The 14942-nt window shown below is 47.7% G+C and overlaps 1 protein-coding gene across 2 annotated transcripts; it reads right to left on the bottom strand.

Annotated features, from left to right (window-relative positions):
* Positions 1 to 3130: 3130 nt before the first annotated feature.
* Pgam5 (PGAM family member 5, mitochondrial serine/threonine protein phosphatase) lies at positions 3131 to 11862 on the bottom strand. 2 transcript variants are annotated; one of them, XM_051161768.1, is made up of 6 exons: positions 11616 to 11862; positions 8874 to 9052; positions 7707 to 7832; positions 7536 to 7624; positions 7308 to 7441; positions 3131 to 3701 (listed from the first exon to the last, which is right to left on the bottom strand). In XM_051161768.1, exons 1-6 carry the CDS (start codon positions 11801 to 11803, stop codon positions 3551 to 3553), a joined length of 867 nt encoding a protein of 288 aa, XP_051017725.1. In that variant the 5' UTR covers positions 11804 to 11862; the 3' UTR covers positions 3131 to 3550. The 2 variants fall into 2 exon arrangements, with proteins under 2 accessions (XP_051017725.1, XP_051017726.1); XM_051161769.1 differs by having other exon boundaries at positions 7308 to 7438.
* Between the last annotated feature and the right edge of the window lie 3080 nt (positions 11863 to 14942).

Genomic DNA, 14942 nt, shown 5'->3' with positions numbered 1-14942 from the left:
GTTGTGGCAAGACTTTCCAATAATGTTACAGTGTTTCTGAAGTCTTTAAACATTTGTCCTAAACCAAGGACTGTGGTTTCATTATCGAGCACCACAAAACAAAAACATTTTCTTCATCACAATGTCATTGGGCCTCTTAAGACACCCTGGCCAGCTGGGTGTGGTGGCGCAGGCCTGTAGTCCCAGCACTCAGGGGCAGAGGCAGGCGGATCAATGAGTTCGAGGCCAGCCTGGTCTGAAAAGCGAGTGAGGGACTGCTAGAGCTATACAGAGAAACCCTTGTCTCAAAAAGCCAAACAAGCAGGGTGTGGTGGCGCATACCTTTAATCCCAGCACTCGAGTCAGAGGCAGGTGGATCATTGCAAGTTTGAGGCCAGCCTGGTCTACAAAGTGAGTCCAGGACAGCCAAAACCACACAGAGAAACCCTGTCTCAAAAAAACAAACAAAAGACACCCTGGACAGATAGACGCCTCCCTAATATGTGCCAAGTATTCATAGCATGTGTAGGCATAGACCACAAGGCAACTTAAAAATTAGGAGGCATTTGATATTTAAGAAAACACATTATGGGGCTGGAGAGATGGCTCAGTGGTTAAGAGCATTGGTTGCTCTTCTAGAGGTCCCTGGTTCAATTCCCAGCACCCACACGACAGCTCACAATTGTCTAGTCTGTAACACCTGTACATACAAATAGTTAAAATTTTTAAAAAAGAGGGCTGGAGAGATGCCTCAGTGCTTAGGGACACTGGCTGCTCTTAAAATTGTCTATAACTCCAGTTCAGGGGATCCCACACCATCACACATACATACAGGCAAAACATAGATGCACAGAAAATAAATAAAGAAGAAAGAAAAGAAAACACACTACTCCCAGAACTTACTTAGCTTGGGGCTGGAGAGATGGCCCAGAGGTAAAGAATACTGGCGGGCCAGGCATGGTGGACGCCTTTAATCCCAGCACTCGGGAGGCAGAGGCAGGTGGATTGCTGTGAGTTCAAGGCCAGCCTGGTCTACAAAGTGAGTCCCTGTCTCGAAAACCAAAAAGAAACAAAACACTGGCTTTTCTTCTAAAGGTCCTGAGTTCAATTCAGAGCAACCACATGGTGGCTCATAACCATCTATAATGAGATCTGGCCTCTTCTGGCATGCTGGCATATATGCAGGCCAAATACTATATGAATAATAAATAAATATGTATCTTTAAAAAAAAAAAAAAAAACACCTTAGCTCTTAAGTTGAGCCAAAGGCTCCATTCTGGTTGTAACTTTACACAATTTAGAGATCTAGTTTCACATGGTTGGCTTCAAATGTAGCAACTGGTATAGTTATTTTGGGAGTTGTTATATTTCAGTCCAGTATTTTCCTATGAGGCAAATGAGAAACAACAGCGTAATTTTTGTTTGTTTGTTTTTTGAGACAAGGTTTCCCTGTGTAGTCTTGGCTGTCCTGGACTCGCTCTGTAAATCAGGCTGGCCTCGAACTCACAGAGATCTGCCTGCCTCTGCCTCCCAGGTGCTAGGATCACAGGCATGTGCCACCATGCCAAGCTTAACAGTGTAATTTTATTTTTTATTTATTTTTTTAACAGTGTAATTTTAAAGTCAGAAAATGATTAGATCTTGACATAGCATTATGTGTTTTAACAGCCTGGCAAGAAAGGTCTGACCCAGGAGCGTTTGAAACCTACTGGATCACAAATTTTGACATAGCAAGTATGTATATCAAAAGCCCAGCAAGCAAGGCCTAACTCAGGGGCATTTTTTGAACTCTATCACTGGTACCATAACCAACAAACTTTGGCCGGCCTTGCTCTCTTGTCCCTACTTACGTGTCTTCTGTCATTCTCAGACACCACTTTCCAGTATGACTGGGTTTCTTGTTTGCTTGTTTTTGTTTTTAAACTGGTGATAGAGTCTGAAGGGTCAGGAGAACTGACTAGGCATCAGGCCGTCAGCCTGCAGGATCATTGCTGTCACAAGTGATCACTATCTCTTGCAAATGACCGTCAGCCTCCAAGAAAGATAATCCATTTCACTAACAAGGCACTGGCCTCACCCCAAAGCTAAGGCTTGTTCCTGAAATGCTGCTAGTCCTTAAAGGTCTGCTGGGGAGGCTGCACTATTATGGGATACCCTGAGCAAGTCACTGTCTCCTGTGAAATGCTTTTGCCTTCCCATCAGGTCTGGTGAGGCGCCTTGAGCCTTGTGTTCAGAAGCTGATAGCCTACCGTGACTGCTTCGGCAACCTCTAGAAAGTGGCCTGTGGGTAGCCAAAGTTACCTCCAAGTGACACCTCTCAGGCTCACTGCTGGACAGGAAGCAATGTGCCTTCTGGTAGTGGGAGGTAGTCCTCCAAGCAGGGTACCTGGGTCCAGCCCTGAGACAGAAGACACTGAGAAAGGGTTTCTAATTATACCACTTTGTTTCCCCTTTAAAACAAACAACAAAAAAGTAAAATTTTTATTACATACTTATTTCCAAAAAGGGCAGAGAGATGGGTTAAATGTTCAGATTCATTGTACTGATTACAAAAAATGCTCACAACTACTTCTTAGAAACTGTGCTGGTTTTTTTTGTTTTTGTTTTTTTGGCCAGGTGTGGTAGTGCATGCCTGCAATCCCAACATCTCAATTTTGAAGCCAGCCTGGGCCACAGTTAAGATTTTGTCTCAAAAAACAAAAGACCACATATACACAAACCATTTTTTTTTTTTCGTAAGTTATCAGAACATCTGGCAAAAACACATTTCTAAATAGCCTACAAGCCCAAAGGTTAACAGTAGCCAGAGGAAAGCTAAAATGGAACTGTCTGTCAGTCCGGGATATCTTTCTGAGTTCTTCTCCGATAAGCTCAGGCTGGCTAGACACTCATGATCCTGCCTTTGCCTCCCAAGCGCTAGAGTTACAAGCGTATGCCACCTCCTCTGGTCAGTCCTCCAAAGAACCTCTCACAGGGCTGTCACCTGCCTGTCATATTGAGGCTACAGCCTTTTTGCAGTTCCACCTCTTTCGTGACTTATATCTGCCTTACAGGAAGCTAGTCCCTTTGCCCTTCAATTCGTTTAGATGCAGCAGACAAAAGATCTGACAAGTTGGTTTCCAAAGCAAGAACCCACATGAGGAAAAAAATCTTTGATAAATATTTAAACAACAAAAGTTCCTAGATTGGAGTATATGAAATCATCAAGTGTAAACAACCACCCTACTACCCGGCAGATTTCTGCCAGAGGTTTATGAGTTGTTCAGTCGATTGCTGTAATCGCCTGATACAGCACAGCCAGACCAGTTCAGTACCCGTGACAAACCTGCCTTCTGTCTGCGAAGGTTCCTGTCACACCTCACAGGGCTGTGATAGTGGTCAAGTAGAAGCTTTCAGAAAGGCCGTCTAACCCACTCACTGCCTTCCTCAGCCTGGGCCAGAGAGAAGCACCCAGATGCACCATTTGAGACACCTTCTTCCAGGAGACAACGTGAAGCCACAGGGAAGATGAGGAAGGGAAGGCTGCAGCCAGGCCACCCGCAGAGGAGAGGGTGCAGCCCTGCAGTCGGCCTCAGGAACGGGTAATCTTGTCTGGGGGCATGAACCCTGTGTCCCCAAGGGTCCTGAGTGCGACACGGCCATTGGGTCGGATCACCAAGTGAGTGATACTGCCATTGTTGAGGGACAGGCGGAGCCAACCTTCCGGGGGAAACTGCAGTGCTCTGCGGAGAGAAAGACAATGCTAGCAGAATGCTCTCGCTGGCACAGAGCTGCTTTGTTCAGGGCCGAGGCTGAGGCCAGGCAGAGTTGACAGCCTTTTGGAGTAGATACATTTAGCCGGGCCAGTAACTGAGGGGCTGCTGTCTTCAGAGAAAGGATTCTCAGGGGAAACGTCTCAATAGCTCTAAATAAGGGATCCAATCTATGGGGACAAAGCCTCAACTCAACTAAGTCAGAAACATGCTTAGGCCTACATTTAATGTTTTCCACTGTAACAAGAAGCACCTAAATCTGTGCTAGAAGTATTTCTGACAAGATGTGGCTGGTCTCCAGGATAGACGTATAATCCATGACCCCTGCAAGGTTTCTATGCCACGCAACATCTCTCTCTCCCTGGTTTGTTTGTTTTTGAGACAGGGTTTCTCTGTGTAGCCCTGGCTGTCCTGGAACTCACTCTGTAGACCAGGCTGGGCTCAAACTTAGGGATCTGTCTTCCTCTGCCTCCTGAGTGCTGGGCTTCCATGCTCTTTATTTTATTTGTATCTTTTTAAAAAGATTTATTTATTTATTACATACACAGTGTTTTCCCTGCATGTACACCAGAAGAGGGCACCAGATCTCATTATAAATGGTTGTGAGCCACCGTGTGGTTGCTGGGAATTGAACTCAGGACCTTTGGAAAAGGAGACAGTACTCTTACCCTCTGAGCCATCTCTCCAGCCCCATGCTCTTTTTAAAAAGCACAAGTAGCTGGGCAGTGGTGGCGCACGCCTTTAATCCCAGCACTTGGGAGGCAGAGGCAGGGAGATCCCTGTGAGTTTGAGGACAGCCTGGTCTACAATGCACGTCTAGGACAGCCAAGGCTACACAGAGAAACCCTGTCTCGAAAAACAAAAAAAATAAAACAAAAATAAAAATCCCAAGTATTGGAGTTGAAGAAATTGATCAGCTTGTTGCTCTTCTACAGGACCAGAGGTGTTTTTTTTTTTTTTTTTTTTTTTGTTTTTCGAGACAGGGTTTCTCTATGTAGCCTTGGCTGTCCTGGACTCACTTTGTAGACCAGGCTGGCCTCGAACTCACAGCGATCCACCTGCCTCTGCCTCTGCCTCCTGAGTGCTGGGATTAAAGGTGTGCGCCAACACACCCGGCTCCAGGGCCAGAGTTTTGTGCAGCTCACAACTTCTCATACCTCCAGCTCCAGGGAATCCTCTTTTTCTGGCCTCTAAGAGCACCTACATGCAGGCGTAACATACACAATTATTTCCTGGACAGTCTGGTGTCATTTCTCCCATTGTCTAATCACTGTATGCCACTTAGCTTACCAACACATGTGACATTGCCTGCTGCGGGGTTTGTCAGTTGAAAAGTGTAAATACTGTAAAAGCCCTGTGAAGTATCCTAGCTAATACTGAAAAAGGGACATGATATTTGCTACACACACACACACACACACACACACACAGAGCACTTTTTCTTTTTTAAGTGTTTTACGTAGCTCAAGCTTGGGCTCAAACTCAATATGCAGTTATACATGACTTTGAATTTCTGATCCTCCCACCTCCACCTCCTAAGTGCCAGGATGACAGGCATGCTGCTGGAGACAAGCCTGAGTCTCTACACATGCCGGGCAAGCACTCTGCCAGTGAAGCTCCAGTTCCAGCCCAGTCTGCTGGAACAGGGTCACTGTTGTGGACTGCTGCTCAGAAAAGCTTTTGGGGCTGGGCAGTGGTGGCGCACTCCCAACAGCAGAGGCAGGCAGATCACTGTGAGTTTGAGACCAGCCTGGTCTACAAAGTGAGGCTAGGACAGCCAAGGCTACACAGAGAAACTCTGTCTCGAAAAACCAAAAAAGAAAGAAAGAAAGAAAGAAAGAAAAAAGCTTTTGGACCCTCTGGGGCTACACAGATATTCGCCTACACAGGCTTCAATTGTTTTGTTTTATTTGAGACAGTCATATTGTGCAATCCCTGTCTCACCTCAAACTTGCTATATAGAAGAGTCTGGCCTAGAACTCACAGAAACCCACCTGCCTCTGCCTTCTAAGTGCTGGGATTAAAGGTGTGTGCTACCACACCTGGCATAAAGTATATTTTTAAACAATAAAGTGAGCCTGTGAGATGGCTCAACTTGGGTAAAAGCCCTTGCTATATAAGCCTGGCAACTTGAGTTCAGTCCCTGAAACCCACATAAAGTTAGAAGGAAGGAGAGAAGTGACTCCACAAAATTGTCCTTGACCTCCACACAAGCTCTATGGCACACATAAAATAATAACAACTTTTTAAAATTAAAGTCTTTGTTTCTTGGTGTTGAGGATAAAACCCAGGCTCCTGTACATGCCAACCCCAGCCCACGGCAGCTGTGCAGTCTTAGTGTTACCCTTCACAACTCAGGATGCTCACTCCTGAACGGGACTAGGAACTACTTCTTTCCTCACAGTGTAAGTACTCCTCCCAGGCTCCTGATTACTTCTTTCTGCATTTTCAACAGTTACCAGGGACTTCTATAGAGTATAAGACAATGAGGTGCAAAATTAACAGGGCACTGCTGGGTTTTCACATGAGAGGAGTATATGGGGTGGATTCTGACGAGCAGCTGGGACATCCTCATCATCCTCATCCTCGAAGCATTTGCTCTTACGGCAGAGTATAAACTACACACTTGCCCACCACCCCACCCTTCTCCTACCAGTTCTCAGTCTGATATGGAGCTCCAGGAGCCCAGCAGGGATTCCCAGCTCCCCAACAACCTGATATTTTCTTGAACCTGATGCTCACCTCTTGGCCATGAGGTCCTCTAGCCATCTCTGGGCATCGGGTCAGGTGTGATGGGAACATACACCATGGCCTGCGTGACAGCCTAAGAGTAGGGGCACAAGCCTGGGGCATTCTACTGTACAGGAAGTAAAAGAAACCCCCAACACAAGGCTGACGGAGCAGAATGCCAACAATCCCAGGTCAGGTGTGCAGGGCCAGTAGGTACTGTCCTGCATCCCAAGGTGCCCACACTGTTCACAAACACAGAGAAATCCAATTACCAACAGGACGAAGGCAACAAAATCTCAGAGCAAGTCCAGTGTTGACTGCTTGCTACCAGCAGCATCCACCAACGGACAATTGGGACAAGTATGTAAAGCACAGGACTTTGGCCAGGAGCTTGTGGCGCACGCCTTTAATCCCTGCACATGGGAGGCAGAGGCAGGCAGATCTCTAAGTTCAAAGCCAGCCTGCTCTACAGAGTGAGTTCCAGGACAGCCAAGGCTACACAGAGAAGCCCTGTCTAGAAAAACCAAGCAAAAACAGGACTTTGAACGGTCCTTAGACATTCACCGTTCTCCTAAGGTAATGGAGAAACGGAGACCAGAGCACGGCTCGTTGACTGTGCACATGCATCTATACTGTCGTGGCCATTTTCATCGGGGGCCTATTGCTGACTGATACAGCAGAGGAAGGCAAAACAGAAAAGCATTCTATAGACAACTGACGAGGCTTCACTGAGGCTCGTTTTTCTCTGAGCCAAGACTGAGGAAACTCCTAGGCTGAAGAAACGCAAGGCCAGGAAGGGTGGTGGCAGGGACAGTGAACTAGACAGGCGCTTCTGATGGCACTTACCTGCAAACGATATAGCGGATGACATTGGCGTGGCATATGAAGATCTCATAGCTGTCCTCCTCCTGCTTGGCATCAGCTCGGTGGATGTAATTCCTGAAGGCAGCCTCAATCCGAGCTCCGTCTTCATAATACTGCTAGGAGCAGAGCAAGGAGTTGTCAGTGTGGAAGCAGTCAAGGCTAAGAGCAGGCCTTGCCCTAATCCAGTGGCAAAAGGGATGGCATTTTTACCACAGCCTCTGGCTTCCAGTGAGAGACAGGTGGGTCCGGTTCAATAGGGGCACCTTCCCGCAGCAGGTCTGTGCTGACTCTGGAGACTCCTGGAAAAGAGCAGCCCCCTGTTCAGCGACGTATCCCAAGAGCGAATCTACACTCCCAGGGTATTAGACAACCAGCACTCACCTGGCAAGTGCTTACTAATGATGTCTGTGGTCTCTACTGCACGGGTCATGGAGGAATGGACAATTTTATTAAACTTTAATCCCAGGCTTGCAAGTCGGAGCCCCGTGAGTTCAGCCTGTTCCCGACCTTGAAAGGAAAACACCTGTGAATGTCATACACCAGGACCCTCCCCCACTTACTGTGTTAACAGTGAGGTGCCATGAAGCACTAAGGAAGATGTTACCCTCATTTACCTAGAGCTGGGGCCTCAGCACAGAAACAATCAGCTGTCCTCAACCCAAGGAAAGTGCACCTGCTGCAGTTAGCAACAAGTAAACTTGCCAGCAGTAGAATGCGGACCTTTTGCTATTCCTCCTATTTGTACTCAAATATTCAAAATTAAGTTCAAAGTGGGAAGGTAATAGTTAGCTCACTGGGACCCTGGATTCAATCCCAGGACTGATAAAGGAAGAGCAAAATCAAATCTCAGCATCACAGTGTCCCGCTGCCTCCTGACAATAGACACAACATGACAACACACAGAAAAAGTGAACTGGGCCTCATAATCCAAGCACTCAGGAGGCTGAGGCAGGAAGATTGCCATGAGTTCAAGGCCTGCCTCATAAAACACACAAACTATAAACTAATTCTCAGGGGACACAAGGAGACACTTGTGTTAAATATAGATGCTTTCCCTCAAATGTACTTAAGCTGAAAACATTCCAAGAAATCATTTTCTTTTGTTTTGAAAATCATTTTCTGCTGGATATGGTAACCAGCATCACCACAGTGGTGACCTGATTTTCCTGTGTATGCCCAGGTGTCAAAAGCAACAAAGCAACTCTTCAGGTTGGTGGAACAATCTGCTAGACAACAATCCTGGAGACATATTATCATCCAACTGTGACTATGCATCATCCAAGCAAGCTGTTTAAAACGTAAAGGCACACTGCCATGTATTCATGTTCCTACCTACTTGGGAAGCAAGGCAGAGGGATCAGGAATTCAGATCTGCTTAGATGACACAGTGAGACTCTGTCTCCATCACACCACGCTGGCACGCTGGCAGGGGTGCGGTGGGGGGGAGGGGGCCGGGAAGGGGCAGGGAGGAGAAGGAAAAAGAACAGGAAGGCGGCCTAAATACCAAGTCCCAGTGATAGCTTCAGGCCCAATCGAGGAGTCTCTTACCTAACGGGGTCAGAGTGCGGTCCTTTTCCAGGGAGCCATCCACATTGTACTGGGAATGCCGGATGAGGAATATGTGCCTTGTAGCTTTTGCCTTGTAGTGGTCCAGCCTGGATGCCAGTTCTTCTTCTCCCGATTCCACGTTCCTTTTCTTCAGGTTAATGAGGGACAGTGGCTCTCGCCTAATTGTGAAAGTATGTCTTATGACACCTTTTAGTACTTGGGGGAAAGCCAACTCCGGAGAGGCCAGCCTCACAGGACACACCTTCACTCTTCACATGAGGGCCAGGGTTACTCTAAGTGGGCACAACAGACATGTGAAGCCTGCGTTCTTGCTCTCAGTGAAAACAGGACGGAGAGATGGTTCAGAGGTCAGGGTGCTTGTTATACAAGCAGGAAGACTGGGGGTTCAGAAGCCATGTAAATACTGGGTAGGCGTAGTGGCCCACCTCTAATTCTAGCCTCACAGTGGACACAGGGTCCCTGGAGGAAGCTATCTAGTCAGACTACTCATATTAGCAAGTTCTGGGCTTGACTGTGAGACCATGCCTTAAAGGATAATCTAAAAGCACAATCAACCGGGCGTGGTGGCGCACACCTTTAATCCCAGCGCTCGGGAGGCAGAGGCAGGCGGATCGCTGTGAGTTCGAGGCCAGCCTGGTCTACAAAGTGAGTCCAGGACAGCCAAGGCTACACAGAGAAACCCTGTCTCGAAAACAAACAAACAAACAAACAAACAAAAATAAAAAAAATAAAAGCACAATCAAGGAAGAGTATATCTATCTCAAGCTTTCACAGAGACACACACGTGATCTCATGCATGTGCACATGAAAAGGAAAAAAAACCCAAGAAACTCACTAATGCTTCAAATACGCACCCAGTTGACAAGGACAGGTTGTAAGAATGGATAGCTGCACTGCAGCAGAGCCTATAACTGTCTCATTCACTCACTTGTTTTGTTGGTTAGGACACAGGGTCTCTCGGTGTAGCTCAGGCTGAGGTCACAGCAAGCCTACGTCAGCAACCAGGGTTACAAACAGGCACCAACACTGCTAACTTAAAAATACTAGACACGGGCCCTTAGCTGTATTTTCTCATAGTTCAACTCTGTACTTGTCACACATGGGGAGCTGAGACAGAAGGATCACAAAAGGCCAGTTTGAATAAGTAAACCAAAATATCCTGAAATTCTTTGTAGCTGAGGAGGCAACAATTCAATCCATCATCAGGCCAGGCAGTGGTGGCGCACACCTTTAGTCCCAGCACTCGAGGTAGGTGGATCCCTGTGAGTTCGAGGCCAGACTGGTCTACAAAGTGAGTCCTGGGAAGCCAAGGCTACAGAGAGAAACCCTGTTTCGAAAAACCAAATAAATAAATAAATAAATAAATAAATAAGGGGCTGGAGAGATGGCTCAGTGGTTAAGAGCGCCACCTGCTCTTTAAGAGGTTCTGAGTTCAATTCCCAGCAACCACATGGTGGCTCACAACCATCTATAATGAGATCTGCTGCCCTCTTCTGTAAAGCACTCATATGCAACAAATAAATCTTAAAAAAAAAAAAAAAATTCAATCCATCATGTATCAAAAATATTACAAAATAATATACATCTGAACTAAACAGGCCTTTAAAAGTTTTTTACCTGAAGCTGTATAATTTAACACCTACTTAGCAATTTTATTGTATGGTGAGTATGATAAACGATCTAGGGACATTAGGTGCCTGCGCTCTCTGCAAGCCTGCGCCATCTTGGACATGCACAGCACTTGGTATGTTCAGAGATCCTGGAACCAATCCCCCAGGATACAGAACGATTACTATAAGTTAAAATTAAATAAAAATAGAGATCTCTTCAGAGTCACACTAAGCACATTTAAAATCTTCAGCAGTCACTGGGGTAGTGACCATCACAATGGTTGAGGGCTGCAGAAACGGACAGGAACAGGAGGACAAGCCAAACCTGCCAAAATTGCCACAATGGAGTAAGGTCTGGAGAGTGGTGGTGACTCAAGCAGTATCTGCACAGGATAACCTGGGATGTTGGTCCCATACACGACCAAATCAAAGGCTCCTTGCAGATGCAGGGATGTGTGGGGCCTGACCAGACAAAATTTGGAGACTAGTGTCAAAGAGGAAGGCACAGCAGAAAGAAGCCAAGCTGAGAAGCCCTCTTCCTAGTCTCTTTCTGCAGCTGTTTATCCACCTGTCATGCACCCTCCACCTAACAAAGATCTCATCCCTGTACCGGCCCATGCACACATGCAGACACGGCACAGATGTGCCTGCCTTCGACTCTGTGCTGGGATTAAAGGCATGTGACACTATACCCGGCTTCCACGGGTAACCTTAGTTCCACTTCAAACACAGGTTCTCTGACCTCTGCAAGAACAGCATGCTTTTATTGTAATCCCAATTTTCTGCAGGCTGCAGCAAAAGAATCTGTGAGGCCAACCTAGGCTATATGTCAAATACCTGACTATAAATAAATAAAATTCCTTTATAACTTCAGACCCTCTGGAGGATAATGGTCCTGGGACACAGACATTCGGGTAGGCTGCCTCTACACAAGGACTCTCCTAGGAACCGTCCGGCCGGGTACAGGTACCGAGACCCTTGGAAGACGCGCCATCCTGGTACGGGGACCCTCAAGGGCAGGCCGCCCGGACCCACCAGCACACGCCGACATCCGCCGTAGCGCGATGGACATGAGGAACCGGGCCTGAGCCCCACCCTCCCGTGCCCGCACCTGTCCCAGTTGGAGTCCCAGACGCCGGGACCCGGACGCGCGGCTGTCCAGGCCGGCGGCTCGGCGGCGCGCGTGTCGGCATCCCCACCGCCTCGCGGCTTCCCCACCGCTACCGCCGAGAAGAGAACAGCGGCCGAGCCACCGGCCAGACCGCAAGCCGCCAGCTGAAGCGCCTGCCGGAAAGCCATGCCGCAAATCTCGCAGCCCGACGGCAGGACGCCAGGGACACGCTTCCGTGCGCGCCCGCTTCCGGTTGGTGGAAGTTCCGCCTCTTTCCTGAGACAGAACAGGAAACGCGGCCTGGGTGCCACCTGCCGGTGGGCTCAGGGTGGCGGCTGCAGACGCCCTTCCTTTGGTGGGTGCGAGTCCCCAGAAGATTGAACCGAAAGCCCTCAGGTTTGACTCTTGCTCTAGACCTAGAGTTTTTATGTTTTCTTTTGTAATCCTTACGTGTATGCAAACTGTTCAACTATCAGCTTTCACCTCCAGAATTCTTTCCATTCCACCCCCACCCCGACCCCCGCCTTCTGCGTTTAACCGTCAGCTAGCCCCTGGCACCCACCATCCTACCTCCCAGTTTTACTGCCGTGGTTGCTACCTATCCACTGATTAGGTCCTTCCAGGGCTGGCACTTTCAGGCCCTGTCGGACCTCGGCTTAGGGACTAGACTGGCAGGCCCGGAAACTCACCGCTCCAGGCTTGGGCTTGTTGCCTTGGGCGCTAGGTAGTTGTCACCACGTGGTAGCTATCACACTTTTCGGCTTTGAGCAGTAGTGAGCAGCAGCAGGCGTTTGGTAATTACTGATCCTGAATGAACCTCGAACCTCAGACATTCTTAGGACCTTTGCCTTTGACAATGGCTAATACTACAGCTCTCTGGCCGAAAGGGCCCTTTTGGCATGACAGCTCCCTAAAACTTTTTTTTGAGGGAGGTGGTCAGGGAGTTGTTAGAGACAGGGTTTCTCTATGAGCCTTGGCCCTCCTGGATTCACTTTGTAGACCAGGCTGGCCTCTGCCTCTACAGCCCCAGCTCACTCCTTACCACTAAAAAAACAAAACAAAACAAAACAAAAACCACACAAACAAAAACAAAAAACTTTAAGACCTGATAACGTAATATCAAAAAAACAGGACACAGGAGCATGCATTTCTACTAACTGGAAAAATGAGCCTCAGTCCACTTACATAGAGAGAAAATGGGTGTGGCATGGGTCCTAGCACCAATCCTGGCAGTACTTCATGCACGTTTGCACCAATCACAGGCTTTCTGCCGATCCATCCAGGAAGTGCTCCCTGTCTGGCCTGGATGAAATTTTTGCAAGGTCATCAGAGTTCACCACCATGGTGTCTTGCTTCCAGTACTACTTTCCAGTGTCTGTGGTGTCTGTCTGGAATGACCCTGACTAAAGCAAGTCTTCAGCTGAGGTTGTGGTGGTCCATGGCAGTCTGCACAGTGGGCCCCAGCATCTGAACAGCTAGCTACCCGTAAGAGACTGATTTCCTGACAGGATCTCAGCAAGGCACCAGAGCAGGATGCAGGACTGGTAAAATGCTTTAATCTTTCACAGGAAGTATCAATAGGGTGTGAACAATATAAGCCTAACAAAACCTCAACACTGAATGTACTAGCGTTTACAGCACAGCTCATATTTAACAGTGCTTACTTACTGCCTCGTTTGCCCATGGGGAGGTAGGTCCCTCTGATCTGTTCTGGGTCTCTCCAATTATTTGAACTCTAACAATCTGTCGTTTTGTGACTTGGTGTCCCTTCCTTTCTCTCTCTCCCTTCCTTTCTTCCTTTCTCTTCTGAGATAGGGTCCCATCATACTGTGTAGCCTTGGCTGGCTTGGAGCATGCTATATATACCAGGCTGGCCTCAAGCTCAGAGAATTACATACTTGCCTCTGCCTCCTGAGTAATGGGAGTAAAGACTCATGCCAACAAGCCTGGATTATGTGACTATTCTGAGCATTAAATTTTTAAAGAAATAAATATGTTTCTTCATCTCAAGAAGCTGCTTCTGTTTTGTCGCTGTCCCTCTTTTACATGTCACTCAGGGTGGGGCAGGGGCACACTGGAGAGAGTAAGCGGAGAGTGGCACAGTGAATTGTAAGGCCATGGGACAGTGCAGGTTTTTTTTTTAAAGATTTAAAGATGCATAAAGAGTATGCACCAGATCACATCATAGATGGCTGTGAGCCACCATGTGGTGCTGGGAATCGAACTCAGGACCTCTGGAAGAGTAGTCAGTGCCCTTAACCGCTGAGCCATCTCTCCAGCCTCACAGTGCAGTTTTAAAGACCATCTTATATATTTATATGTAAATATTGGTAGAAGCTGGCCTCCGTGGCGCACGCCTGTTATCCTGGCACTGGAGAGGCGGAGGCAGGCGGATCACTGTGAGTTCAAGGCCAGCCTGGTATACAGAGAGAGTCCAAGACAGCCAAGGCTACACAGAGAAACCCTGTCTCGAAAAACAAAACAAAAAATTAGAATTAAAATAAATATTGGTGGATTGGGTACACAGCTCAGTTGGTAGGCGCTTGTTTAGCTTAGGCAAAACCCTCGACTCCATCCTCAGAACTGTATAAATCAGGTAGAGTGGGGCACACCTGTAATCCCAACACTTGAGACATGGAAGTAGGGGAGTCACAGGTTCTCCCTTTTCATTCAGCCTGGTACCCCAGTCCATGGCATGGTACTGTTCACATGGAAGAGATGCCCCTCCTTGGTTAAACTTCTTTTTTCTTAATTTGCTTTTATATGAAGGAGCGTTTGCCTCCATGTATATCTGTGTACGACATGAGTGCCTGGTGCCTGTAGAGGCCATAAGAAGGCACCAGATTCCCTGGAACTGGAATTACGGGTGGTTATGAGCTGCCATGTGGGTGCTGGGACTCAAACCTGGGTCCTCTGCAAGGGCAGCCAGTGCTCTCCACCACTGGCTCTCCAACCCCAGTTAAACCTTTTGGAAGCATACTCATAGACACACCCAGAGGTGTGTTTCCATGGAGACTCTACATCCCATCCAGCTGGTGATCAAGATTAACCAAATGCGGCTGTTGTGCTGGGTGACTAACCCAGTCCTAAAAAGACAGCATCAACAAACCCTATGCACTATGTAGGCTCACACTCAGGACACTGTGCAGATGGTGGTCATTGGGCTGGAAAGAATGAGAAGAACGGGGAGCTGGTGATTAATAGGAACACTTCCACTTTAAAATGAAAAACACCTAGAAACGGATGCTGGCAAAGTCTGCATAGCGCCGTGATCACACTTAATGCTTCAGGGCTTAAATGGTAAGTGTTGTGCAGACCTTGGCACAT

This window comes from Acomys russatus, chromosome 19 (assembly GCF_903995435.1).
Source record: "Acomys russatus chromosome 19, mAcoRus1.1, whole genome shotgun sequence".
In the NCBI taxonomy this organism is placed as follows: domain Eukaryota; kingdom Metazoa; phylum Chordata; class Mammalia; order Rodentia; family Muridae; genus Acomys; species Acomys russatus.
Note: the sequence above shows the minus strand (reverse complement) of the source record. Positions and strands in the feature narration are given on the sequence as shown.

What these genes read in the sequence shown, in the direction of transcription:
- Pgam5 (XM_051161768.1), bottom strand. Translation starts at nt 11,803, where the DNA reads ATGGCTTTCCGGCAGGCGCTTCAGCTGGCGGCTTGCGGTCTGGCCGGT. An exon ending in CCGCACTCTGACCCCGTTAG is followed by an intron (nt 7,833 to 8,873) that starts GTAAGAGACTCC and finishes TTTCCTTTCAAG; the next exon opens with GTCGGGAACAGGCTGAACTC. An exon ending in CATTAGTAAGCACTTGCCAG is followed by an intron (nt 7,625 to 7,706) that starts GTGAGTGCTGGT and finishes GCTCTTTTCCAG; the next exon opens with GAGTCTCCAGAGTCAGCACA.